At 40.3% G+C, this 27,919-nt stretch overlaps 1 protein-coding gene across 2 annotated transcripts; it reads right to left on the bottom strand.

The window, feature by feature from the left end:
• Window positions 1–27,372, bottom strand: sf3b3 (splicing factor 3b, subunit 3). 2 transcript variants are annotated; one of them, XM_046394108.1, is made up of 27 exons: window positions 27,254–27,372; window positions 26,397–26,538; window positions 25,751–25,906; window positions 25,426–25,596; window positions 24,017–24,189; window positions 23,574–23,715; window positions 20,350–20,462; window positions 19,996–20,133; window positions 19,707–19,810; window positions 19,407–19,572; window positions 19,184–19,279; window positions 17,743–17,815; window positions 16,443–16,594; window positions 15,923–16,078; window positions 15,181–15,336; window positions 14,306–14,449; window positions 13,680–13,802; window positions 13,264–13,418; window positions 12,697–12,871; window positions 11,008–11,213; window positions 8,890–9,046; window positions 6,713–6,838; window positions 5,698–5,910; window positions 5,408–5,506; window positions 1,746–1,889; window positions 1,451–1,555; window positions 1–1,328 (listed from the first exon to the last, which is right to left on the bottom strand). In XM_046394108.1, the coding sequence occupies exons 2-27, from the start codon at window positions 26,464–26,466 to the stop codon at window positions 1,188–1,190; spliced, it is 3,654 nt and encodes a 1,217-aa protein (XP_046250064.1). In that variant the 5' UTR covers window positions 26,467–26,538; window positions 27,254–27,372; the 3' UTR covers window positions 1–1,187. The 2 variants fall into 2 exon arrangements, with proteins under 2 accessions (XP_046250064.1, XP_046250063.1); XM_046394107.1 differs by having other exon boundaries at window positions 27,202–27,357.
• Between the last annotated feature and the right edge of the window lie 547 nt (window positions 27,373–27,919).

The following is a 27,919-nucleotide window of genomic DNA, read 5'->3' as shown; positions in this document are numbered from 1 at the left end:
TTATAAAGCACACACAAAAAAACCCAACTTTATTTACAAAACAGACCACTGCCCCCATCCCACAAACCCCTAAATTCAGTGACTACTAAGGAATGCTATGTCTGAGGTTGGGAATTTACAGGACTGAGAAGAACAACACCCAGTGCTAACGTTCAGTATTCTTCCACCCACTTATTTAGTCTGAGTTCAGCCAGTGTCTAATGCCACAGCATGGCGACACTTCTTGCACTGTGGCCTGAGGCTTAGAGTGGGTTAGATGCTGGCTTCTGTTTGGTTCCAGTTGCAAATCAGTAATATGCTTTAGTGAGGCCGGGGCCGACATGCTACCTGCAGATAACAGATGGGTAGTCGAGGGGCTAACAAAGACCTAATCTTGGAATGTGGTATATGCATCATAACAGATTGTTCTAATCAGTTCATTACACATAAAAAAAAAATCATACCATACAAAAACATGTTTATTTAATTTTGCTGAGATCAAAGATAGAGAACACAAACTGAAAAACACCTAAATAACAGACACTAAAAACACTCAGCTTTCAAAGATCTTCTGCCCAGGCTGCGATCTATCTACACATCGTGTCCATGAGACTCTTCTGCTTGGCATGAGCTAAAAGGCTATTAAATAAAATTCACTTGCTCACAGATGATGACAAATGATTTGGGCAGAGTATGAATGTACTCTGAGGGTGCAGACGGCAGCGCGGTTGCTCGACAAAATCGGGTGCATGTGAATTCTGTTCACACAGCTGCAAAGTGTGAATGGAGGCAACTGTGGGAACACAGTAGAACAACGGCCAAGGCTGTAATGTTTCCATGTTATGGTGTCTTGTGGGTCAGCTATGTGTGTGTGTGGTTTCTGCAGAATCAGCAACACAGCGGAGGTGTGACAAAGCTTAGAGAAAATTTTCAGTAATTGTTTATACATGGATGGGATGACAGTAATGCAGCTGACACAGCATTGGGGGTGATTGTTCACACTTTGAAATAGGTGCATCACAGCTGAGCGATGCAGGGGGAAATACAAGTTATAACTTCTGGTAAGTTTCCATGTTCTAACATGTGTCTGCCCACAGTCAGTCATATAACAACCCAGACGTGTCTGTCAGTCTGTGTCCAAAAGGTCATACTGCAGCACAGCAAGCGTGCTATGATCTGTCCACCCCTGCTTTATGAAGGTGTACGATTTAGAATGCGTAGCGAGTGCGAATGTCCTCCAGTTTTTTAGAGACTTCAGGTGGCGTTCTGTCCAGCTCTTCTGCCACACTTTTCTGTTTGTGAGGGTCCATACTGTTGAACTGCTCACACAGATCTCCATCTATCACATTCTGGACAGAAAAAAAGAGAGAGGAACATGAACACATAGCAGAACATATTGGTTTTCAATAGCTGATTAAGCCGAAATGAGACGTACAACAATGAGTAAAAACAATATGAAACAGAAACCAACCTTAACTGGGAAGTAGTAGGATCTAAAGCTGAGATGGTCTCTGCCACATAGTGGAGGGAACTCAGAGCGCATATGCATCTCTAAATGCTGGAAGAAGTCATGGTCCTGGACAAAAAGACAAAGAATAGTCAAAAAAAAGAAGAGAAGTGAGAAACGGGTATGTCAGAAAAGAGGACAATGAAAAGAAGAATGAGACAAAAGGGTGAGTATCATCACTGAATGGGGTTGAGACAGTGAGGGTGTGTATTCTGAAGGACTCTTGTAACATGGTGTGTATGGAACGTTCGTGTTATACCTCATGTGAGGTGAATGGGACCAGTATGCCGATGCCTCCAGACAGAGTGGTGTAGACCAGGGACTCTGAACCTCCAGGGATAAGAGTGGTTTTCTGGAGGGATAACACGGTCTCTCCTACGTGGTAGTTCACTACCACCTCTGCCTGCAGAGATAACAGAGAGGAAGACAGTCCTGTGTTATTTCAGTCTGGTAGGATTCACGCCCCTCTTCTCTCTCTGAGTGACATTCTTGACAGACAGGTTGTATTCATTTATTTCTGACTCCCCAGAGCTCTTCAGGATCTAATTTGACAAAGTCACCTAGTTTTGATTTTCTATGACACCAAGCTCAAGATTCAAACATACTGAGCAGATAATACACAGTTCTGGTGCTGACCACTGCCTAAAACTGAAAACTTATTGGATGAGCTGCTTATGTGTGATTCTTTTGAGTTTAAACTGTGGCATAAACAGTGACGGAGGGTCCTGAATTGGATGGAGGCATGCTCCTTAGTGGCTGTAAAATGTAGTGGTCCACAAACCAAACCATGTCATGTTTTATTTTCTACCGCACTGAATTACTTTAAATACGTTAATGCCTTAAAATAAAGGTCCTATATGCTATTACTGAAACAATCTTGTCAGTTTTGACAGACACTATTTATGTAACAGGAAAGCATAAACACAATTTAAGTTGTGAAATGTGGTTATTCTCTTGACAGTACTGAGAAATGTCAGGTTTATAATCCAATATAGACATACGGCAAGTCTAATTACAAACATGATTCCAAAAGAAAAAAAAAGCTGATGTTAACATGCCATGTAATAACACTTCAGACATTTCATTGAAGCTATTTCGGGTCCCAAGATCATTCATCCTGGCAACTGCACGTACATCAGTATTAAGTAAATTAACAGTAGTCTCTGAGCCAAGGTCAGAAAGAAGACACGCTGTCATCTTCTGCTTAGAGGAAATTGGTCCGGATGGTCTGATCTAATCCAATAACCACAAATAAAGAAACTGCTGTTTGCCAATAATTGGAGGCTGCAATTAGGCACAGTGATGCTTTGAACTTAATGCTAACATCAGAATGCTAACATGCTCACAGTGAAAAAGCTAACATGTTAACTGTTAGCAGGTATGTTTGCCGTGGTCACCATCTTAGTTTACGGTCATCATAAGACACAAAGTACAGCTGAAGCTAATGGGATGTTGTGAAGATTATTTGATCAGAAACCAAATTAGTGGAAAACTGAAATGAAGGCACTCTGACTAAGGAACTAAATTAAAAAGATAAGAGATAACCTGAACTGTTCATCCTGAGGGGAACACAAATGTGTATACCAAATGTCATGGCAGTTTATTCAATAGTTGTTTGGACACATAACTCAAAACCACAGACATCACTCATGGAAAACGCAGCTGATCATCAAAGCCACCCTCTGGAGACCATGAATGTCTGTACAAAATTTGGTGCCAAGCCACCAAAGCTGAGGTGTTGGAGTCAAGGCCAAAGTGACAGACGGAGGAGACAGACAGACAAAGCTGATTTCATAGTTAAAACTAAAAACGAAAAGGTTGCCATGAAAATTCTATCTCAATACAGACTATATGTGGAGCTTCTGCTCATGTGATCGGAGTCCTTTATATCAACTCAGGGATGCCTTCTCGTATTTGATTAGTTGTGTCAGATGAAACATGTCAGAAATGCATTTCAAATTGGTCAAAGGCTTCTTTGATGTGTGGCAAAGCCCTCTCTTCATTTTTGATCATGTTCTATTGCCTATGTGGTTGACCAGCACTCAGTTAAATAATACCCTATGCAACAAATAAATACACACACTCACACAATAAAACATCCACAGTGGTTGAGTTCTTGACTGAATATGCCCTTGTGGTATTTTCCCCACCATGAGAGATTATAACATTATAATTATACGGAAATGTCACATCCTGCCTAAAAGGCTAAGCAGTTCAACACTGACACAAGAGGCTTTTGGTTCCCAAGTGTTGATGAGCTGAGGAAACAAAGCCAACACAGGCTAATGTCACCTTGAGGGAGGGGAAAACTCTTAAGTGCTGCTCAAAAACTTGCACCTAGCAGGAGTGTGACCAGAGGAGCACTCAAAACAAATATTTAGCCACAAAGCCAAAACATGTGTCTACAGGCGACAAGCTGAGGAACTCAACACGGAGCAGATTCTACCACATGTATGTGTATCATTGACAGGCTTATGTGAATTTTGAGAAAGATACGACATGACAGAAGTCAGGCCTCTAACGCCGTGGGACATCTGGGGTTAAGACAGTCAATCCTTTCATGTTGCTCTACAGACAGTTGTCTCCCTGGCGGTGATCTTTTGAGATACATTAATCAAATCAAAGTGGAATGTATTTAATTTAATGTAAGACAGATTTACCCAAACCTTGTATGGATAATTAAGGTCATCCAGCCAGATGCGAACACAAGCACGTAAGACATTTTGGATAAATTCAGGCATCCACACCCAAATCTAAAAACAGACACGGTACATTTCCAAACTCAAAAAATGAAAATCTCAATCAATGTGCGCGGAGGCAGAAATAGCTGACAAACACTGTGTCACAAAGACAACTGGGACCAACTCATAATATCTAAATTGGAGGGACTTTCCCAGACTGCTACCTAAACAATTTTTGACCAGAACACACACACACACATACACACACACCAGAAGTGTGTGTGTACACTTGCATTTGTGAGTAGGTTAAACTTGTGGCTGACGGTGTTGTGTAGTTTGTGTTGGTGGTTAGAGGTTAGAACAGTGGACGAGGCAGATCAGTGAATCAGGTCAGAATCCTGCACATTCCTGACATTTTGGCTGTAGCAGACACTTATCTGAAATCATTTGAACTTGTTGGCCTCAGAGCATTTGCGTTTTAACAGTAAAACTCATTTTTGCTCTCTCTGCTCTCCTGGTGTTCTCTATCTGTTCTCGTCTCATGCTTTATTGGCTGTTCTTGGTCAAAGCTGTGCAAGTATGCAAACTGTATGCTTTGTTATTTGTGAATACAAGCCTAAAAAAACAGAAAAGAAAAAAAAAGAGATCTGTCCTAGGACAAAACATGTGAGAGCTAAAAATCCACCACAACGCCAACTGGCTTGGCCATTAAAATAAATAAAGAAAGAAAATCTTGCATTTGCATTTAACTTGATGTATGTTACAGATGAAACATTTTTAAAGAAGTGACAAACCAAAAGGTACAAAAAGAAGATAAATACAAAAGTGAGATGTTGGTGAACTTTGAAGAAACCTTGTAGGACAGATAGTTAGGAGAAAGATAGTTTAATCCAGTACTGTCCACAGTTTGATACAGACTGGGGGCTAGCTATTTAAATATAATGCAATTGTTTGCTTGAAAGATGTTTGAAAGAATACATTCATTAGGCTAATTAGCCTAATTCTATAGAATATTTCTTGTTTTAGCATTTAAATTCTACTCAAGTCCCCATGATATTTCAGTGTTTACACACAAAATACTTTAATCTGTTCACCTTGATTATCTAAAAAAAATGACAAAATGGGAAATATACTTTGGTGGCCCTCTAATGATTATGTGTATCATGTATTTGTGTAAAAAAGAGATTAAGGGTGGTGCAACAGAAAATTATCACAGTCACAATGAATCCCAAACCTTTACCTTCTGTGATGCTCCATTAAGGAGGCCTCTGTCCCATAAAGCTTTGTTCCCTGTGGGGTCTTCATCCACATCATCACTCGTGTTGGGGGGCAAACGCACCTGAGAAAATTTTCAGTAAGAACGGAGGACATGTACTTCTTTAGTTTGACAGTGCTACTTTATTCCAGACATTTTTTAATGATACAACTGCAGTTGATGTTTTCAGTGCCATAAAGGAGCATTTTGCCTAACTGATACATCATATACTGCACAAGTCAGATATCCACACACTCCCCTGTCCTCATACTTACTATGCTGATGTTCCCAAACTTGTCAGCAGAGGCCATGGTGTCATAGTCCAGCAGACAGGCTGTGGTCACCCAGCGAGGATACGTGTCATCAGCAAAGATGATGAGCTGGTTCTCATTGCGTCGGTAACGAACCCAAAACAGGCTCTCCTGAACGTCAGACACAATCACCCGCTGGCCGATGGTATGGATGCCAGTCACCAGGTTGGGAACGTGCTAAAGGAGAGAGAGATGCTCAGTGAAGTACGCTTAAAAGGCATGACACAAGTACAATGATGATGAACATCTCTGCTACTTGGTGTGCTGTGCTGTTGATTGTTCCTGTTGGTTCTGGTAGCTGATTCAAGTACATATTTTGTATTTTTAATAACCATAACCACTACGAGAGGAACCAAACAGTAAAAGGAAAGATTCGTAAATATGTTCCAACTGCATCACATACACTTGTGTGTCATCATGCATCTTGTCTACAACAAAACTTTTGGTTCGCTAGTGCTGTACACCAACTGTACATCAACAAGGTCCTTATAGGTGCATGGTTGGTCTATGGTTGGTCTTGACCAATATGGTTTATTGGTAATCTATCAATAACATATATTTGGACCTGATATACATTTGTAGTAAAAAAAAAATTGACCTCCATTATTCTATTTCTCTATTCTATTTTTCTACTCAGTATTTCATGTTATTGTGTGTTTTATTGTATTCAAATAGACCGGACTGCTATGACAACCTAATTTCCCCTCAGGGATGAATAAAGTCATCCATCTATCTATCTATCTATCTATCTATCTATCTATCTATCTATCCAGCTGATAATTTACATGTAACAAAATTCAAATAACACAAACTCATTGAAATACATTGCCTTTCTGCACCACTAGTGCTAAGAAACACTGAAGTGAATACTTTGGCACCTGTTAATGACATAATTAATTCCTAAACACAAAGCAAAAGGGAGACGCTTGTGTACTCATACACATGAACGAGTGAGTATGTATATGGGCAATTGCCTTACCTTGTTTTCACACTTGCGAAGCAGCTTCTTTTTGCCCAGGTCATAGATTCTCAGCAGTTTCCCAACTCCCACCAGGACTCGTCCCTGGAACGGAGCAATGGCCAGAGGGACATCCTCTACTGGGGTCTATCAAACCAAACACAATGAGTTAATAAGGCTTAGCTAATCAGATCATTTAAGCAGCTTTTGGGAAAATTTAGGCTGAGATGAAGCAGGTTTGGCTAAACAGAAACAGCTTGGATTCATTAAGGAAGAAAAAAAAAAACCCAAAGTGTTACTCAACACAGCTGTAGACATGTGCTCCAGATTCCCTCAGGCCACAGCTATGATTCAAGAGGTTGTCAAGGCAAATAGCAGCCAAACTGTTGAGTCCTGCCTAAAGGTGGGTGATACTACCAAGACCTTCCATCATGGTATATGCAATTTGTATCACAGTAACAGAATATATGGTATGTAAATTCAATTTAGCAAAGGCCTAACACACCGTTCATCAAATCTAATTTTTTTTTTTTTTTATCTGGAACTTTCATACAAACAAAACATGTTTTTCCAAACAAGATTACAGTGGTCCAAAGTCCAAATTTTCTGAGGAATGTCTTGTGATGTTCTGCCTTCTCCTAAAAGTGTTCAATAGACAGGTCAGTGAGCAGAGAAGTCCATTCAGGTCAGCAGTCTTTCCTTTTCCTGTTGCCTTCAAACAGACCAATCATTATTGGCGTACTTTGAGGTTAACTGTTCTGTTCTGAATGCCAATATCCATAAAATTTTGCTGTTTTTACATCTCAAGAAGTAACAATAATAACGAACAGATGCAAAATATCAGTATCTGTATTTCAGGGTATTTTTGCGATTTGTTTTAAGAACATATACTTGAAACATATGCAGTAATTACATGTCAGCATAAAGTAAGAGTGAAGCTACTACCTTCCTAAATGTCTGAGAGTGCAGTCATGACAACAACCAAAGTAAACCTTACCAGTCAGATAAGGGCTTTTTGTTCTTATCCCAGATATGACAGTCACACATCCTTATCATACTCCCCATCAGTCCACTTCCAAAACTGGTAGTTAAATGTATATTTTAGTCCAATATTGTTAATAAATTCACAGAGATGCCTTAGATGTATTGTTTGTTCTTTTTACCGCAATGACTGCTCTGTGTCATAAATATACTATGATGAGTATGTAACATACATAATATGTATATATTATATATATATATATATATATACACACACACACACACACATAACATGCATATACATAATCTGTCTTCTATTTGGGTACCTATATGCACTATGTCATAAAAAAATTCAAAAAAAACTTTTATAAATAAGACCAGATAGACTCATCTAAAATATGTTATCTGGTTAAGTGGTTGGGAAATTCCTCTAATGTGAAAAGACACCAGTGGGCAACACAACCATTATGACTCACTTCCCCTGTTAATCCACATCAGGTAACATACTCGGTTGGCTGATTCACCCTGGTGGCCTCAACCCTGCTTGAGTTTCTGGGGAATTGCCCAGGGAGGGGTGCTTGGCGCCTGGGACAATAGCATCTGGACTTGGTGTCATTAAAACTTCGCTGGAGGCTGTCCTGCCTGAGGTGCTTTGAAGATCTTCCTCTTTTGAGTCCAGTCCTAATCTTAACATCCATCTCAAACCGTGACCCTCTTACACACATTTCAATGAAAGAGCCGTTTTCCCAGGCAAAAGACATGTACTACAATCTCAAAAATATGTAGAGGAGTTGGACATTAGCTACATTTCATTTTCATTCCGTTAAACTACGCATTTTATACTATAACTTTGACTATGACACAAGGCTCAACCAATTACACCCAGCCGCAGATCTATTTGTTTTGGACCGACAGTTCCAGTCCAACCTGTGCCACCTCTTTGTAAGATAAGCAACATCAGCAGCTGTTTGAACCTGCATACATGCTGCTGTCACCACCTAGCGGCAAGAAACAATAGCATTGGCACTTGCGCCATGTACAGTCAATTAAAATTAATTTTCTCTATTCTGATGTCTGTTATACATGATCAATGAGACACAGTAATGTGGAAAATCTGTTTCTTTAAGTGTGTTGCATATAAAATAAAAATCCAAGAAAAAAAATACAGCAAAAGTACTCAATAATTGAAATATCATTTACTTAAGTGTCAAACCAACCTTGTGCACAAACTCCAGCTTCTCCCCTCCACCAGTGAGTCGATAGGTGTAGATGAAACCGCCGCCCACTGATCTGGGGTTGAGAATCATGTCTCTTGCAACACCCACCAGAACATACCAATCATCTCCTGTGTTGGGGAAACGACACACTGCAACACTGAAAAACAGGGGAAGAAAAGAGATGTGAGATTCAACAATTTTTGTGGCAAAAAAATAAACAAGATGGTAGATTACCAACAAATGATAAAAGGAGTAATAAAAAGCACAGCGAACACCTTCTCAGAACATCAGTACCACTAACAATTATGCATTTGAGGTTGCTACTGTGCAACCAAAACAATCAATTCTGTATGATACTTGTGCAACTTGCCAGCACTATAAGCACAGACCACAAAAATCGGACTGTAAAAATGAGAAGAAATATAAAAACTGACCACTAGGAGTGTAACCATCCATTGATCGGGATAGATCAACTCAATGAACAACAATCCAATATGCAAAGTGAAACGACTGATCTGTATTGTCATTTGTTAAGACATGCCTTTATTCTGAAATTCAGATTCCCAAGGCATCAAAACATGCCTTGGGAATTTGCCTTGTAGGTATGAGTTCAGGAAATACAACAAACCTGGTTGAGTGCCTCACTCAGAAGTCGCTCTCAACATGGCAATGTTAGCTACTCATGTTAGGCTGAAAAAACATGATGGCAGTCTGAAATTCAACTGTGCTGTTCTGAGGCAGTGATTTAAACCAATGGTGAGTAAGAAACAGACCAAATAAGACCTTGGCCATCAAAGTAATTTATTAAGTTAGTAGTACATGAAAAGTTCACTAGCTGTTAGGCTAATTTATGCTTGCTAAAATGGCTTATTAAATTGGTTAAGATAATAATCCTACATTTTAAACACCTTCTGTTACTTAAGAATTATGCAATGAATCATCAGAGAAAAGAAAATATGACATTTAAAAAATCCTCTGTTTAGTTTAGACATCTCTGTGGCAGCTGCCCGTTACACTCACTCAATGAGAAAACCCACTGGCCAGAATAAATGAAATGCTGGGAGTGCTGGAGGCTGATTGTCAAAGTAAAAGGCGTAGTAAAAGTATTATCTCAGTTACCATCCACCACCCTTAAACAGCACTTTTGATTTAAAGCAGTGACACAATGTCATGTGAAAGCTATTCTGCAACAGTCAGCACTTGTGGTTCACACTTTTAATTGCCATTTTATTCGATGTTGACCTTTCTAATCCCTGCTGATCCTTACGCTCTTGTTAAATCTAATCCTACATGTTCACAAGTCATTTGCTAACACTAAAAGCTTCACTACAGCCATCTGTAAACAAGTACTCCCACTTATAAAGCAGAAGGCTGAACTCAGTGTCAGTTTCATGACGTCATTCCAAAAAATGTACCCTGTGCCTTCCCTCACAATGCTCAGGACTAATGCTTTCACACTGGCACACCCAGCTCTTTCATTTGGATACACCAGCATATAATTTAGGTGTAGCCAATAATACATTTTCAGCATTACCTTTTCAACGTGTTATATAGAAGATTATAAACAGGAATAAAGGCACAACAAATGTCTTCATTTAAATCACAGCACACTCAACAAAATATTGCGATAACCTCCACTGATGATGGTTGAAAAAGCTTGACAAGCATGAACAAGTGAATCATGTTGTTATTTAAAAAAACAAAAACAAAAAACAAACAAAACATTAAATTGATAAAAATAAAAAAAAGCTTTAACTTGTTGCTAAAACTATGTCTTCCCTTATCGTATTGTGACACTGGTTATGTAGCACACAAATATTTTTGATTACATTTTTTTTCTCTGTTTATTATGTAATCCTGACTATCACACAAAAACACAGAATCAAAGTAACACACATCAGGATCAGACAGACCCCCTGCAGAACCTTCATGAGGTAACTGTAATTACTGTGGCTGCACAGAGACATCTGTGCGCAATTTGCACAACAAATACTGAGGTTTAGCAGAGTACTAATTTATTAATGTTTAACATGCTTTACTCCCCTGGGAGGAAAGAGATCCTATTTGAAATCACCTATTTTTCAAATAGAACAAGGACAAAAAATTGAACCTGCTCACCTGAACGCAGCTTCGTTCTGTTCCAACTGCACCTGGTCCAGTGTTGAACCCTGTATGGGGTTGACGAGACGCACAAGTGAGGCCCACTGTCCTGCTCCAGCTTTGGGTGCACCAAAAATGGCTTCTGGAAGATTCTCATTGAGGAAGGCAGCAGCCATCTCAGCAGCCAGTTCTCTTTCATCCTCACCAGCGGCCTCCACCATCTCCTGCACAGGCAGAAGCAACAAACAACAAAGCAGATCAGCTGAAGGGGCAACACAACATTTTGCCCAACATGACCAGAAGGTGACAGATATACTCAACAGTCAAATTCAGTGGTTCCATGTTTTCATGGAGGCTTTGAAGGAGCTGCACTCTTGTAATTACTTTTGTCAGTTTATGTTTTACACAACAAAATATACCTGACTTTACACATGATTTCACCTCAGTTCTTTTACTTGGAAGAGCATGAACACAGCAATATGTGTAAATGTCCTCTGATTGGTAAACTCTTTCCTGCTGACATGTATATTAAAGCTGAAACAATTAGCCCAACGACAGAATATTAATCCGGAACTAATCTCACAATCATCATTTCAATAATTTCAAAAATAAACATTTGCTGGTTCCAGCTTCCCAACTGATAACTGGAGGATGTGGAGGTGTATGTGTTGTAAATAGTAGGTGGACTGAGCCCTGAGGAAGGCATTCTTTGTGACAACTGGGCCAAACTGATGTACTCTCCTTATGAAATCTGAAACCTCCCCTCCCCCTCGAGCTACATCTAAATTTCCTGTAGTAATACCAATGAAATGAAAATGTCAATAAATTGGTTTCCATAAAAATGAATTTACCATTGAACAGTAAGAACATATACAACCTCTATTTAATCAGGAAATCTCATTGAAATTAAGATTTTTTTTGAAAGCCTTGCTAAATTAGCATAAACAAGCAGATGTTTGATCGGTCAGCATCTGCCAAAACTCTAACGCGCCACTGCACTAATGATGATTCGCACTCAAAGTATCGCACGACTCCCCCCAACAAAAAAGACACTTTCATGAATCTACGTATTTTCATATGAATGTAAAAAAAGTAAACACCCCCAAAAAAATCAGAGTACATATGTCAGTGTCTCTTCCCCGTGTCCGTAAAACTAACTGCCCAGAGTCTGAACACAATTAATCCTCATGACAGAAACACAAAGCTACAATCAGGCTGAGTCTTAAAATTACTGAGATGTCAAAAAGAGATTCTTCATGTTGCGCCCGGGTGGTCTCTGCGCTCCCAAAGGGTCTGCTTTAAAACCTCAAAACTCAATCTCTGTCGCACTGCAATTACAGTGTGACACAGACACCTCATTATTTTTCATTACTGTGCAGTCTGGCTCTGTTAAAGGTGTGTTTTTGGGCACAAGGTCAGTTTGATCCTACACAGGCAGGACCAAGCCTGCGCCACATAAAACTCAAAAGGATGCCAATAGTGGACCACTCTCTGAGTAGCACAGCAGAAGTGCAGCAAAGTGCCGGTTATAAATAATCAAGTCTTTATTTTCAAACCTGGGGAAATAAGAAATAACCAACAGACCATCTCACAACTCTAATAGATTTACTACTGTCAGGGACCAGGAGCACATTTTATTTTGCCAGTAAGTCACTACCCCATCACAGTCATCATCATCCTCATCATCATCAATGATGCACTTCATACCTCAGCCATCTGCTGCTTTCTCTGAGCTTTGGTTGCCTCAGTGTATGCATTGTGGTCAGTCTCGATCAAAATGAGGTTGTTGGTCTCCGGATGGATTACAAATTTCCTGGGAGTGTACTGCAGAGGAAAGGCGACCTGGTTGAAGACGGCTCCTAATTTCTCCAACGCCAAGATTCTGATAAATGCAATGTGGAATAAAAAAGGAGTGGGAAATGGAGGATCAGAAGGAGGAAGAGAAACTGTTTTTTTTAAATGTGAGTGATGTAGCAAAAGGCTAAAAATGGATTTTTGTCTGTCCTGCAACAAACACTCAATTTACAGGTCAGTCTAGAATTTCAATCACACAATCACGAATGACCCAAAGTTTGTTTTAATTTGCTCTTCTCTTTACTTCTGTCTATTTAAATTAAATCTATCACAGCCTGGCTTCAACCTGCTTCTTTTGCTTTCATTACTTATGAAGGAGATGCAGCATTTTTTGCAGATGTACAGCTGGCTCTGTCTCCTGGCTGAAGGGTGATGCATTTCCATTCTCTCTGCCAGACTTTTCATAATGTGTATCCATACCTCAGCGTGTTGGTGGAGATGGCCACTATGCCTTCAGGGCATTGCTCGGAGGCAAAGCCAGAGGCATACTCCAGAGTCTCATACGACAGTGGGGTCAGATGGAAGCGAGACTGGTATGAGTAGCTGAGCCACGAGCGACTGGACATTGCCAGAACCTGTCAGTAGGAAGAGACACAGACAATTTAGGATTAATTTTATGATTATTTTATCTTCCAAATGACAAATAACAAGTTGATACAGCTTCTTCAAGTTTAAAATTCTATACTATTTTAATACATTTTACTTAGCCTGATTAGCAGCCAAAAGACTTCTGAGTCATACACGTGTAACAGCAAACAAATGTATAATTTTGTCATGAAGCTGGAGTAACATTAGAAACATCTTTGTGTATATATACAAAAGTTTGAGTCACATACAGCTTCCTGTCCCTGCATCCTGACTCTGAAGAGTTTGACAGGTCTTGAACCCAGATAGCGTGTTCTGGTATCTGATAGGTCCCCTGTCACTGGGTCCAGTACAGTCCTCAGCAGCACACCATTCTGACAAAGGAGAGGAAACACACACACAAATTAGTAGATGACATGATCTAAAATGTATATTCCCATAAATTGTCAAATCAGGCCATTGGGAAAGCTAAATGTAAATAGAAAATAGCCTTCTTCCTCGATTAATGTCAGTGTATGACATTGAATCAAAAACTGTAGACCCACTGGGTTGTGGGCAATTGCTAGTGGGGCTAGTGGTTAGACCCCACAGATTGTTGTAGATATTCTTAGAATACTGACATGTTGAAAATTTTTATCCAGCTGTAATATTCTTAATGGATGACCAACAAGACAGATGTGCTTCTGGTGTGTTCAAGCATGCTTGTGTCTTTACTGTAAAATTAAAAAGGTATGCATGTCTTGAATTTCCCCACTGCAAGACTGATAAAGGCGTATCTTGTTGTATCTTATCTTCTGAGCCATATCCAACCCACACTGTCGATTGGACACCTGTGCTTTTAAAAGCAACATCAGTTTGATGAATAAGAAAGAAATACCTGAAGTCCTATGTTGAGGTAGAGGAAGCCGATGGTTCCCTTTTCTCCAAGCTCATCCTGTTTCTCAACTCCTCCCATCTCGACAATACACAGACTCTCTGGCTGGGCTGGCAAGGCCTGCATGCTCAATGGCTGCAGGCAATCCTACACATGATTAAGATTGAGAGGGTTCAGACCATGTCAACGTACAACAGGTTGCTGACATACAAAATAGACTCCCTGACGTGCATATACAAATATTTAAAGTCAAAGAGGTCTTCTTTCTTTGGTATGGACACTGGACATAATACACCAACTTGCTTTTTTATAACAATCAACAACTATTGAATGTCTGCACTGACACCTCTGTGGAGTCTAGGTTAAAGTACAGTCATATGTTTTTAGCTGACTTGCTGAAGCAAGAGTCTCAGTGAACCTAGAAAAACATCTCTTTGGGGCACAGGCTGCTTCCTTGGTCAGCCATAAGGGCAAGAAACATGAGGACTCAAATATAATGTTTCACCAAGCTTTGCCCAAGGGCAGGATGTAAGTGTTATTTTAACAAGGATGGACATGTTATTAGTGACAGCCCTAGAAGAAAGGACAGTCACAAAGCAGGATTAATGCTATCAATTTCAACAATTTAACCAAAAAAAATAAATGTAGTTTCAAACCAGACGCCGGTGTGTTATGCCAATATTTGGATAAAAGTATTGACTGCTTAACACCACCTAGCAAGTCAGACTGGCTATAGTATGACCACAGCAGTCCACTGTCCACTCCACTCACAATACCTGCATTTTATCTTTCAACTGGGTCAGGCAGACATGCAGGATATTTCACTTTCATGTGTCAGGGTGCTGCTCTCTTGTATAAACTCGTGCTTCTGTTCATACCGAAGGGTCCAGGGAGATGATTCGGACAGTGTTGTCAACCAGTCCCACGGCCAGGAATCTTGAACGCTGCTCACCAGGCGGAACATTAGCCAGGCTCATACAAACCACATCTGCAGACATCTCCTTCCGTTCCGTGTACTCGTTCAGCTGGCCGGACTAGAGAGGAGAGAGGAGGAGAAAGGAGATAAACAGCATTACTACACAGATTTTCAGTCATCTCACTTATTTCCTGTGTTTATTATGGGAGCAGAGACTTCCTTTTAATCTCCTATAAAATATACTATATTTTAGTCACATTTAAATTAATCACTTTCTCTGCAGTAAATCCAACTTAGGTGACACCCACAATGTTTGATTTTTGCAGAGCCATGTAGTCACATCAGAGGCTGTGGTTTAGCAAGTATTGAGTGTTTCTTGTCTGTCATTAATATTGTCAATGGCTATGTCAATATCAATCTGCTGAATGCTGTCAAAAAAGCCAAAGCTATAAAAAATAAAATGCTACAAAATGAGAATGAACTTATTTGAAAGCTTTGTTTGAGGTCTGGTGTAGTTGAAACACCCTAAAATCTTTTAGAGATTCCACTGAGATTTGTGACCCGCTGAATATGAGGTCATAGCTGCTTAAGATAGGAAATGCTAAATGTCTGAAGTCAGGAACACAATTTCTAAGAACCATTTCTAACAAAATGAAAAGTCAAAATTTTTCTAGTAGTGCATATAACAACATCTACTGTCTTACCGGGTCCATCTCAAAGTAGACCAGCTCCCCTCCAGTTAGTGCAATAACAACCTGTCGCTGGTTCACAGCACAGCGGACAATGGTTTTTTTGCCAGGTGTTTTCCACTCATTCACACGCTTGTCTGCTCGGATGTGGCGGATACCGTCTGGGTACACCTTTATGGAAAAGTAGGGAGGGAGAGAGCGGGAGAAGTTAGATGGAAACCAAGTAAGTAGTGGGTTGGTCTAATTGTTGATATTACAATGCCTTTATTTTTGTTTCTTTATTCCAACATAATATCCAGCATACTTTAGTTGACAGTTACAGACAGCACGGTTAGCAGCATCTCGTTCAAATGTTTAAAATTCTCTCAAAGATGATTTGCCTCCGGGCAGGGATTTAAATGTAAATTTTATTATTAAATGTAATATAAAAATGCTAACGACTGGTTGTAAGCAGCTGTGTATTTCTTTATGTAAAGTTGTCCAGTATCATCCCAGCTATGAATGAAGAGGGGGTTAAAGGGTACATTGCACCCACCTGCACCAGGGCGTCTTCACCGAGCAGTGAGCAGGAGAGAGTGGGCGTTGTTCCAAGAAACCCAGAATCTGTCACTTCCTCTACAGTCTCCCCGATGGACAGGACCAGGGTAGCATTCACGAAAGAGACAATGATGTAGGCATCGAATTCATCTGATAAAGAAAGGAACAGCGACAAAGAGAAAAGAGTACAGATTAGGAAAACAGTGCCGATGGATTTGTCCTGATGAATAAATTACAGAAAATGATGTAAATAGAAAGAAACAAATATAGCATATTTTATATATATAAATAAAAATAAAAAGACACACATATATTAGGTCTTTTCGTCCAACATCGGTGTCTGACATCACAAATGCTATACTGCATAAATGGGCAAAAATTCCAACAGAAACACTACGAAATCTAGTAGAAAGCCTTCCCAGAAGAGTGGAAGCTGTTATAGCTGCAAAGCTGTTTATGTATTTAGAATAGAATGTCATTAAAGTCCCTGCTGGTGTAATAGTCAGGTGGCCCAATACCTATTCTGTACAGTGTATATTACAGAATATACACTGTACAGATATAGTATAGGTTACCTTTGGTCACACATTTCAGACATTGTTTAATTAGTGTGGCTGCAGCAACTGGGGACCAAAGTTATGTCCCCAATTGAAAACAGCTGATTTTTGGGTCAGTGGTCAATGTTAGGGTTAGGTCAAGGCTAGGAAATACAGTGGTTAAGGAAATTTCCCCAAAAATCAAATTGCTCAACAAAAACAAACAATGAGAATGTTTTTCCCCCCACAGGAGAATTGCCTCGGCTTGGCACTGAAAAATAAAGAAAAGATAAATTGCAATGACGAAATCTGTTTGTAAAATACAGACAGACTATAGTCTTCTGTTCACACAACCAACATGTGGCCTCATCTTACTTGTCTGTCCCTGGCGCACGTGTACACACACAAACACACACACACACTTGCAGCACAGATCCGAAGACTGATCTCTATCAGATGTGGTGGAATAAAGTGACCAAATGTAAAAAGCATTTGACTTCTGGGAAGAGAGGACACACAAACAAACAGTCACAGTCTCTTCACCTCCATGTAATGGGTTAAAATTTTTTTTGTCAAAGTCTACTATTACCTGTCATTATAATTTTCATTTTTTAATGTCAATTAGTCCATTTAATAGCATTTTATGTTCAAAAACCAGTCCATTGCCATCAACAGTCAATACAGAGAGCAAACTCACAGATTTATAAGGGCACAAAGAGAAAAACAACACACGAAGCAGATGAATTAAGTTTTAGTTGTTACCTTCAACATGTCTGCGTACTGTCCACACAGCATTGGGGTTACCAGGTAGCTCAGACACAGCCATCTCTGATACCTGATAAGAGATGGATAGACAAAGAAGTAGAGAAAGAAGAAAAGACAAACAAGGGTTTAATGTTTATCGAATATTGCATATTTCATCATGACACTGCAAGGACTTGATCCAAGGATGTTACTGAGGCATCACTGCTTATAAGACCATTTCAAAAGTCAGGAGGAATCCTACACGCCACGTATGAATCAAAACTAGGATCCGAGGGCTGCTCCATGCAAACCACCACAGTATGAATTATAATGATATGTGGATCCATTCAAGTACAGTACTGAGTGTAGGTCACCTGTGTATTTGCAGTGCTCAGAGTATTAACACACAATCACTATACTGCACATACAACAGAACAAAACAGACTTGGGAAGCGGTTACATATGAGAAATGCAAACCAAGGCAAAGGCTACATAGACTGCTGGACTGATTAAAACAGGAGTGGATCTGCACCATCAGACACTTTACTCCTTCTTTAATACAAAAATGTGATGCCAGTTGCAAAAACTGACTGAAATTACTAGCAAACGACACAGGGCAGCAATACGACACTGCAGTGTCTCATCTACCTTATTCAAAGAAGAATCAGCAGCGATACCTGTAGCGTTGTTCTTTTCGTCCCTACCACACTGTAATATAAACTGCAATAATATAATATGAAGCATCCTACCCTCCATGAACAGTGCAGTGCTGGGTACAGGCTTGCTAACTTGGGACTTGGCGTTCAGGCTATCAAACACGGTGCACTCCTCGGCTTTCAGATAGACTTTCTGTTTGACCTGGTGTTTCCTCGGGTTCGGCTGTAGATTGCGTTGGGTTTTGAAAATTTTTGCCACACTTGCCAAGGTGACGTATTCTCTCTCCCTTTCTCTCTATACTCTATAGAGTACAGAGTATACTATGTGACCCAGATGTGCTCTCAGGTACTGAAATTTTTCACCAATTGATTTAACATTAATCAGTACTCAGGTTGAAAATTTAATGGAGATCTGTTATTTAAATAACTTCAGTACTTTTTAAAACTATCAAAATTGGATATTGCATAGTTTTATACACGTGGTACTGAAGTACTATTACTCTTGACAACAATGCTACTAAGCAGCATATAACCTCTGATTACTTGGTGTCACGTTTATTGGCAGTGAGTGATAAAATCTCATACAATGCGATATGTAAACACCATGTCCAGAGTCTGCACTGAAATCAGAGTGGTTTACAGACTCTTCAGCTTTTATTCAGAGAAGAGACATGAAAAAACTCATCACTTTTCAGCCAGGTGTGCGTGCGTGTGTATGTATGTGTTTGTGTGTGTACGCATGTCTTTAGTTCCTGTCTGTCTGCATGTCATATTGTCTGTGTCAGTGTACAGTGTCCCTGTACCTCCAGTCCATGTCTAAGGACCCTCAAAGTAGATCGGGGCCCTCGTCCACAGGCGACATACAACTGTGGTGTATCTTCATTGGCCAAATCTGCAATCTGTCAAAACAGGAGAAGCATGAGACCACAAGAAAACCCACTGTTCAAAGTCTTTTTATTACAGTGATACAGCTTCCAGGTATTTTGGGAGGCCGAGTTGTATGGACGCAAGCACGCACACACACACCTGACAGGACATGATGGGTGACAAGTTCTCCTGTTCGTCCACCAGCACAAGGTTTTTGAGGGGCCGAGGCTGGAAGAAAAATGTGTCTCCCTCTTCCAGGGGCATTGCAGAGGAGAACTCTGGCTCATCGTCATCATCACCCAGGTGGGCGATCTGGTAAAGGTAACTAAGGGAAACAAAAGGTAGAATAAGGGCAAAAATGCTTGAGAGGCAAGGATATATTTACACCACCCGGAAAAATAAAGACAGATCAAATGAAGGCTGTGTTCGGTCAAAAGTAATACAAAACAAACGACTTACTGGTTTCCAAACTCTGAAGAGACAAACAAGAAGCCAGTCTTCAGGACGCACATGGCTGTTGCCACGGGGATCGTATCAAAGTACTTCAGCCTTATTTCTGTGACCTGACAAATCACACAGACTCCTTTTACACATATAAATCGGGCCACATCGGTCCATCATTGACTACTTGTAAATGATAAGCACTTGTGTTTCTGTTTCGCATCGGATGTGAGCAATAGGCAGCAGCAGATATAAACCATTTGTTTCACTGTAGAACTGATTTTAGAATTCCTTCATCTTAGCTTACCATTTCTTCATCTGTTTCCAGGGTAACCTTAAAAATGTCTCCTTGCTCAGTCTGGGCCAGGAAGAAGAACATGGACTTGGTTTTGTGGGTGGCCGAGCAGACAAATATCATGCCACGCTCCGGGTCATCCAGGTCATTCTGGAGGGTTGAACAAGCAGAGGAAGGGAAGCAGAATAATAATATTAGATTAGAATGTTACATTACTATTTGAATTAAAGCTCAAATCATTATAGTCAAGAAAAGGGTCACATTAAGGTGCCTTTCTGTACTAAAAGATACACAGAAAGCAGTGAGAGTAAGTGTGTGTACCAAATATTGAGTTTGTCGTGATGCATTTCTGCATTTAGGACTCACCCTGCGTCGTGGGATGGGACAGCGAATGTCAGGCTGGTCTCCAAAATTCTTGTACGTGATGTAGTTTTCAGAGCAGATCAGAACCCCGCTGGGCCCGTCCGAACCTCCAGGGACTAGACAGGCAAAAAGCATTTAGTTGGATGTGTTTTCTCTTTCAAATGATGGTCACAGTGAAAACTGTTTTCAAACCCAACTTTAACTTGCTCTTTCATGTGTGTTACAGTGAGATCAGAGATGTTACATCTTTCTCCAGTGTCAGTCAGAGAAGAGACATGACAGACTCATCACATCTACACACGGGGTGGGAATCTCTAGGCACTAAACACAGCACAATTTCATTTCATATTTGACTGAGTTTTATTCCTCACTGTGTGACTACTTACTAACTTTAAAATATATCAGTGATCCATAATTAAAATAAAATTGACAACAAATTTTGAGAGGGAGCCATGATGGTTTCTGCTCATCAGAGAATACATGTGTATAAGATTACCAGACATTAAGGGCACTAAGACTGATCAACCATCGATCAATACCGGCCGATGCTAGCCCTAAATTAGACAAGCACCGATCAACCAGGTACCAGAATTGCCTGATTTTCAATGTCCTAAGCCCAGGCCGGAGAACGGCCAGTCTCCTGTATCTATGATTCCAGGCCAGTCCGTTTTACACATGCACCACATGTCGCACCCACAGAGGCGCAGGCAAGTGAGTGAGTGAAAAAGACATAAAGCTCACAATCTGTAATTCATGTAAAGTCAAATTAAACTGTGGGGGACTACCACGAACGACTCAACGACTACCGACCTGTCGCTCTGACCCCGGTTATTATGAAGTGCTTCGAGAGGATCCTCCTGAGATACATCAAGGACGCCATCCCCGTTGGCCTGGACAGTCTGCAGTTCGCCTACAGGGAGAACCGTTCTACGGAGGATGCCGTCTCGACAGCACTTCACACGGCACTGACTCACCTGGAGCATCCTAACACCTACGTCAGGATGCTATTTGTGGACCTCAGCTCGGCTTTTAACACTGTCCCCCCGGACATGTTGGCCCTGAAACTCCACAACCTGGGTTTGTCAGACTCACTCTGCTCCTGGATCAGGGACTTCCTCACCAACAGGCCCCAGGTGGTGAGGATAGGGGAGTCTACATCAGCCCCACTGATCCTCAACACTGGCACGCCGCAGGGTTGTGTACTCAGCCCTGCTTTATTCACACTGTACACACACGACTGCTCTGCTATCCACCCCACAAACATGGTCGTCAAGTTCGCGGACGACACCACTGTGGTGGGTCTCATATCTAACAATGATGAGACCCACTACAGAGATGAGGTCCAGAACTTGACACAGTGGTGTTCCAGGAACAACCTCATCCTGAACATCAGCAAAACCAAGGAGGTCATAGTAGACTACAGGAGATCCAGGAAAACTGATCACGCTCCCGTCTGTATACTTGGGGAGGCGGTTGAGCGGGTGGACAGCATCAAGTTCCTGGGCATCCACATCTCCTCTGACCTCTCCTGGTCAGTGAACACCTCACACCTGGTGAAAAAGGCCCAACAGCGGCTTTTCTTTCTCAGGAAGTTGAAACGGACTGGACTGTCTACTCAGCTGCTCGTGAACTTTTACAGAGCCACGATCGAAAGCATCCTGTGTCTCAGTGTGACTGTGTGGTATGGCAGTTGCACAGCACAGGACAGGAAAGATTTAGCCCGGGTGGTGAGGACAGCACAGGGGATTGTGGGCTGCAGTCTACCAGATCTGGACTCAGTTTACACTGCCCGAGTCCAGAAGAAGGCAAGACGCATTGCCACAGACCCCACCCACCCGGGCAACAAACTGTTTGTACCGCTTCCATCAGGAAAGCGGTACAGGAACATTAAAACCAGCACCAACAGACTCAGGGACAGCTTCTTCCCCAGAGCTGTTAAAGCAATAACCCCCCTACAGTGAAACACTCATACACATAGTCTGGCACTTGTGCACTTTGTTTTATCTACCTCACTCTGTATTCTGCATTTTGTACTTTGTATTTTATATTTTCATATTTTCTTCTAAGGTGTGCAATTTTTTATTTTCCTATTTATAAGTGTGTTTTGAAGCTGAGAATCTGCACAAAATTTCGCTATGCTTGCATAATGACAATAAAGACTCTTGAATCTTGAATCTTGAATCTTGAAAACATTTTGAACGACAAACCTACTCAAACACTTAAAACACCATCACCCAGGTGAACATACCCAGTTTGAAGAAGCTAGCAAAGGAAAAGTGGAATTCATGACCCTGCATGATCAGCCGATCTCATACTTCTGAAAGTCCTGGTGCATGTATAAACATAATGTAAAATGACATAACTATCTGACATTTGTTTTGTTACATAAATCTGTTGCACCTGCTGTTGTTGATTATTTTCAGATCATTTTCATCTCATTGTTATTTGCAGATCTTTCCAGTTGCTTTATTTGGTATTGTATTTGCATGTATTTCCATAAGAAACACACATTTCACATGGTATAAGAAAGTTTAGAGGTAACTTCATTTTGTCTTAAATCCTTTTTTGAAAACTTTTTTGAGATGAGGAAAATAAATACAAATCTTTATTTCCTCAGCATTTTAATAGGGTTTTTGTTATACCGCCAATAACAACTATAAATGATGATAAAGTAAAGAAACAACATTTTAATCAGTGCTGGCCAATAGTGCTTCCAGCAATCTGCAATCGGCACCCTAATTAACTGGACAAACTTTTTTTTTTTTTTAAAGTTTACACCAGGGCTCACAAAGCAGCCTGATTAATAAAATAAACATGAAGCATGCGTTTTATGGCCAATGTTTCGCAATCCAACTGGTTCAGCTGACTGACTGAACCATACACAAGAACATTCGGTCCCATCATACAAAACTGTTAGACAATCATAACATGGAAACTTGGAATTTCCTATCATAGACTTTTCTGCATCAAAACATAATCTTTCAAGAGAGAGACAAAACTTTGAATCTTTAACATTCTAACAAGCCATCACCCCGTGCCTATAACGGTTCTTCTTAAAACACCTAAAAAATTCTCAATAAAGATTTGGTTAAATTTCACTTCCACTCTCCCTGATTGTTGTATTTGACAAAGCAGCTCCCTTTGCTTCATTTCTGAAAAGTTTCTAACCATTATCATGACCTACATCACTTCCCTTGTGTGTGCCAACAACACGTCCAAATGCTTACCAGTGATGAGGAAATTCCCATGCTCCTCCAAAGCCTCACTGTACTTGCGGACGACGTGATTCAAACCGAGGTCCAACTCATAAAAAGTGAGCGTCTGCTGCGTGTTGGCGGCAGCTTCTCCTGTTGGGTCATTGTCAGCTTCCTGAAAAGAGCAAATATCAACATACAGGATTCAAATTGAGTCTAGTGTTAGGCACAAGATGTCCTAAAGCACTATGAGAGTTGTGACAAGTTTAACGAATAACAAAAGGTTTTTAGGATATTCAGCCATACACCGGTGACAAATAGCACTTGGCAATTAAATTTATGTGTCGTGATCAGAGATGTTAAATCTTTCTTCAGTGACAGTCAGAGAAGAGACATGACAAACTCATCACATCTACAACACAAGCCTTTTTTTTTGTTACCTTACAAGGCGTAAACTTGAGTTTACGTAAGCTTACCTCATAGTCCATCTCGAGGCAGGCAAACATGGGATTTTCAAACCCGACATCGACTCCTACCACATGGTAGACCAGCGTGTTTGCTTTATGGGCTTCCAATGGAGAGGAGATGGTCAATCGTGCAGCTGCATCTCTGTTCAGGATGTAAACCAGCTTCTGTTTCTCTATCGCTCCTGGACAAACGGGGACGGGGACAAAGGAGTGATTTAACTTACGGTCATGTGCTTTTAATAGGCACAGCTATTAACTGTAGTTCTGAGTATATATTACATATTGTCAGGAATACAGCTGCAAATTTATTAGGTACACTTACTTAAAAATTAAGTCTAATCAAGCAGTCCTGGAATAAATCCCACCTTTCATCCTGCAAATGTACTCCCTTTATATGCAGAGGCTTTTCAACCATTCCCTGGAATTAATACTTTTAAGTAGGGATGTGTGTGATTACTTAAGTACTTGTTTAAGGTTACTACCCTGGCTAGTCAACATCAGAAATACTAGCTGGCTTTTAAACTAATTAGTATTGTTCTATTAACGTACATGTCAGAGCCATTTCAAGAGCCAAATTTATGTCGGACACCACATTAGTCCGGTAGGTGTCACCTTTGTGTTTTGGGTCTCTTATAATACAGGTAGAAACTTTCACCTGGGGGACAGGAGCTGCTGGACAGAGGACAACAAACAGCTTTCTGAGCTTTATGCTAGGCTAACGCTGTGTTGTTGTAATAGTGAGATGTTTGCCTGTGTGGAGATCTATGGATAATGGTTATGGATTCTCGCTTGTAACACGCTGAAGGTCATTTACTTGAGAAATAAATATTCAATCAAAGACAAGAAGCAAAAAACTGATATTTCACTAGAAACTGCTAAGTGGTGCTGTGGCGAGCGCTTCAGTTATTAACTTGTGCAGCCCCTAGGTGGCTTTAGGTTTAGATTTCGCTGCCACAATACACCTTTAAATTTCATACTGACATAATTTACACTGAAATATCATGTCTTCATAGTCAAATGTTGCTTTTCATATATGTATATATAGATATCTTTATCTATATATAACTATAAATCAACATAGGTGTTGGTGTTGTGTCTAAGATGTTATTTAAGAGTGTGAATTGTTTCAGATGGCTCTTATAACGTAAACAATTTTGTTTGGACAACATTGAATAAGTTAAACGGTGCTCACTTTTGACTGTTTTTAGAGTGTCGTTTTACTTTTAAACTAGTCGACAAGTCTAAATTTAATCTTCCCATTTAAATATCTTAGTGCAATTTAAATTATGTTAAATTGTCTTGTCACCATTGTCTTAAAGTGCTCTTTTGAGCTGCAATACATACAGTAAACTGGATTCTACTGCGTTATGTATGAACTTCACCCAACAATGTCATACCAACATTCTGACTCTTCGTACCTATCATAACAGCTCTGCCTTTTGGGTCAACAGCTAGGAACTGTCCAGGGACAATGCGTCTGCAGCCGCTCTTCCCAAATGTTTCCTGGTGGATCTTCTCAAACATGTTCTTTGATGGATGATATTCCAGGATGACGATGCGACCACTGTCACTTCCAACAACAATGTAGTCTACAAACACAAATAAAACATGTATAAATACAAAGAAAGTACTTGCACTGAGAGTATCATGCTTTTTCCCCTTACACTGCTCAGTCATTTCTGAGAGGTCACAAAACTGTGGTTAAACATGCTTGTCTTTAGTACCTGCACTTTGTCTACGTACCTTTGGTTCCTCCAGTGAGCCTGAAGGCCATCAGGGACCTTACAATGCCGAACACCTCCACCGTAAGCAGCGTGTGCACCTTTCCTGTGTTGGCATCTGGTCGCAACAATTCTAAAATCTTTCCCCTGGAGACGACAATTTCCTGCATCTTGGTTCCTAGCAAGGCACAAACATCTCATTTCAGCATTCATCTTGTCATCTGTCTGTGATGAACTGAAAAGAAATACTGCTTTTCTCTCAGACAGACGTGCATTACTGGAGTTTAAGTTGTCACGTTTAACAGGATTTCTCACCAAAATCTGTGCCCCTTGCACAAAAATAAAATTCCATTGGGAGTCCAGCACTGTCAGTATGATGTCTAAATTAGGGACTATTTTATCAAATCAAAAATGTCTCATCAATTAAAGCAAAATAAATAAATAAATAAATAAAAAAACAGGTATTATACCACCACCCGCTCTAACAAATAAGTTACAGGTGTCCCAAAAATCTCAACAACCACCTCATCCCCAAAGAGTGGGCCTAATGCCCTACTCTAACTCTTACAATAGAGATTAGTAGAGACTAGGTTTGACTAAAGACTTGGAAAAACGTAAATTGATTATGATAACCTAAAACAGAAAAAGAATGTGGGCAGCAATCTCACCTGAGAAGTTTCCATGGATGGCATGAGTGATGCCTGTGGCGCGCTGCAGGGTGATGTTGTACAGAAACATGGCTCCCTTTCTGTGGCTTCCCCCACAAGGTTCTTCAGGGGCTGCAAACGGAGCACTTAGCCCGTCTCAAAACTGAAAAGAAATAATGGAAAATAAAAGGCATTAATGTATGTACAGTAATATTTCGGTTAATGCTGTGAACAGGATCAATCTTAAAAATGCTTCCGTGCTTGACAGTGTGACGACTGTTTATGAAGAATAACCAAACTGAACTGAGGTGCACTGCTAAGGACGTAGCATTGAGGTGAAATAAGCTACTCTCAATAAGCAAATAAATTCCTCACAATAAGTCGATGGTATAGTTGGTATAGAGTTAAAAAGCTTGCTGGACGTAGAGACAGAACTTGTGGCGTTTAAGTTTACATGCCAGTGACCGACGAGTACCGCTAATGTTAGCTTAGCAACAAGGTAAACTTAATGCTTAGCAAGTCTGCATACATAGTTACTTTTGTTTACAAACTTAGCTCCTTTATTGCAAAGTCTAGGTAACACAACACTACCCATGTTTAGCCTTGCCGGTTTTAGTTTGTAAAAACTGCACACAAAGATAGCCTATACAGTTCAATTACTGACTTGTATTCAACGAACTGAGAGCCCATTCATTGAAAGCGCCACTTTTTACTGACGCTATCGCCTATTTTCTTGCTATATAACTCAAGGCCGTGCATATTTTATAATCATACAATGTCGACTTAATTGCAAACAAGCTGTACATTTGTATTACATAATATTTACCGGCGTGTTTGATAAGATGATTCTGATTTTAGATGGATAATGTTGCATTTACACTGATAATTCCCTTCCAACTCCGGGAAGCCGACGATGAGCCGCCGTTTCTGGGTCCTTCGTGAGCATAAACGCCGTCACGTGAGGTGACCCACTCGGTGCCTGACAAAAATCGTAGACGTGCTGTAATAGCGCCTAATATCCAGCAGATGTCGACAAAAGACCTCAAGACTAATACTGAGAATTTTCAATGAAGACGTGATTATGCCGTTTCAAGTGAACCTAGCTTCGAACCTCGCATGATATTAGCAGTTATTTCACAGTCATTAACATCTACGCATATGTATTATTAAAACAAGTAACAATATGATGTCAAATTGAATAGCCTACGTACAGTATGGCCTTCTTTTAAAGTCTGTAAGTATCATGCAAAAGTTGCAACAAGATGATACAGAACACTTTTTGTCAAATAATGTGGATTTTGTTTTTCATTTAATAACATAAGAAGAGGTTAAGGTGAAAATTACTGTTCAAGGGTTTAATACATCCTTGCACTGTTGTTCTAAAGGTGTGTTAGAATGCTAAACCACAGTCGACACTGACAGCTGGGAATAAACACAGTCACTGTGCATAATTGGTCATATATACCAATGGAGGAAAGCATATAGCGTACATTTTCACTCATCACTTTTTCAGTACAGGGTTGTGAGTCTATTTGTCCTTGTAT

The sequence above is a fragment of the Scatophagus argus genome, chromosome 7, assembly GCF_020382885.2.
Source record: "Scatophagus argus isolate fScaArg1 chromosome 7, fScaArg1.pri, whole genome shotgun sequence".
NCBI classification, from domain to species: Eukaryota; Metazoa; Chordata; class Actinopteri; family Scatophagidae; genus Scatophagus; species Scatophagus argus.
The sequence above is the reverse complement of the archived record's forward strand: the minus strand, read 5'-3'. Positions and strand labels throughout refer to the sequence as shown.

Coding starts and splice junctions, on each gene's coding strand:
- sf3b3 (XM_046394108.1), bottom strand. CDS start 26,466: ATGTTTCTGTACAACATCACCCTGCAGCGCGCCACAGGCATCACTCAT. Junction 19,280..19,406: donor CACCCATCATGTCCTGTCAG/GTGTGTGTGTGC, acceptor CTGTTTTGACAG/ATTGCAGATTTGGCCAATGA. Junction 11,214..12,696: donor GAAAGCAGCAGATGGCTGAG/GTATGAAGTGCA, acceptor CTGCCTGTGCAG/GAGATGGTGGAGGCCGCTGG.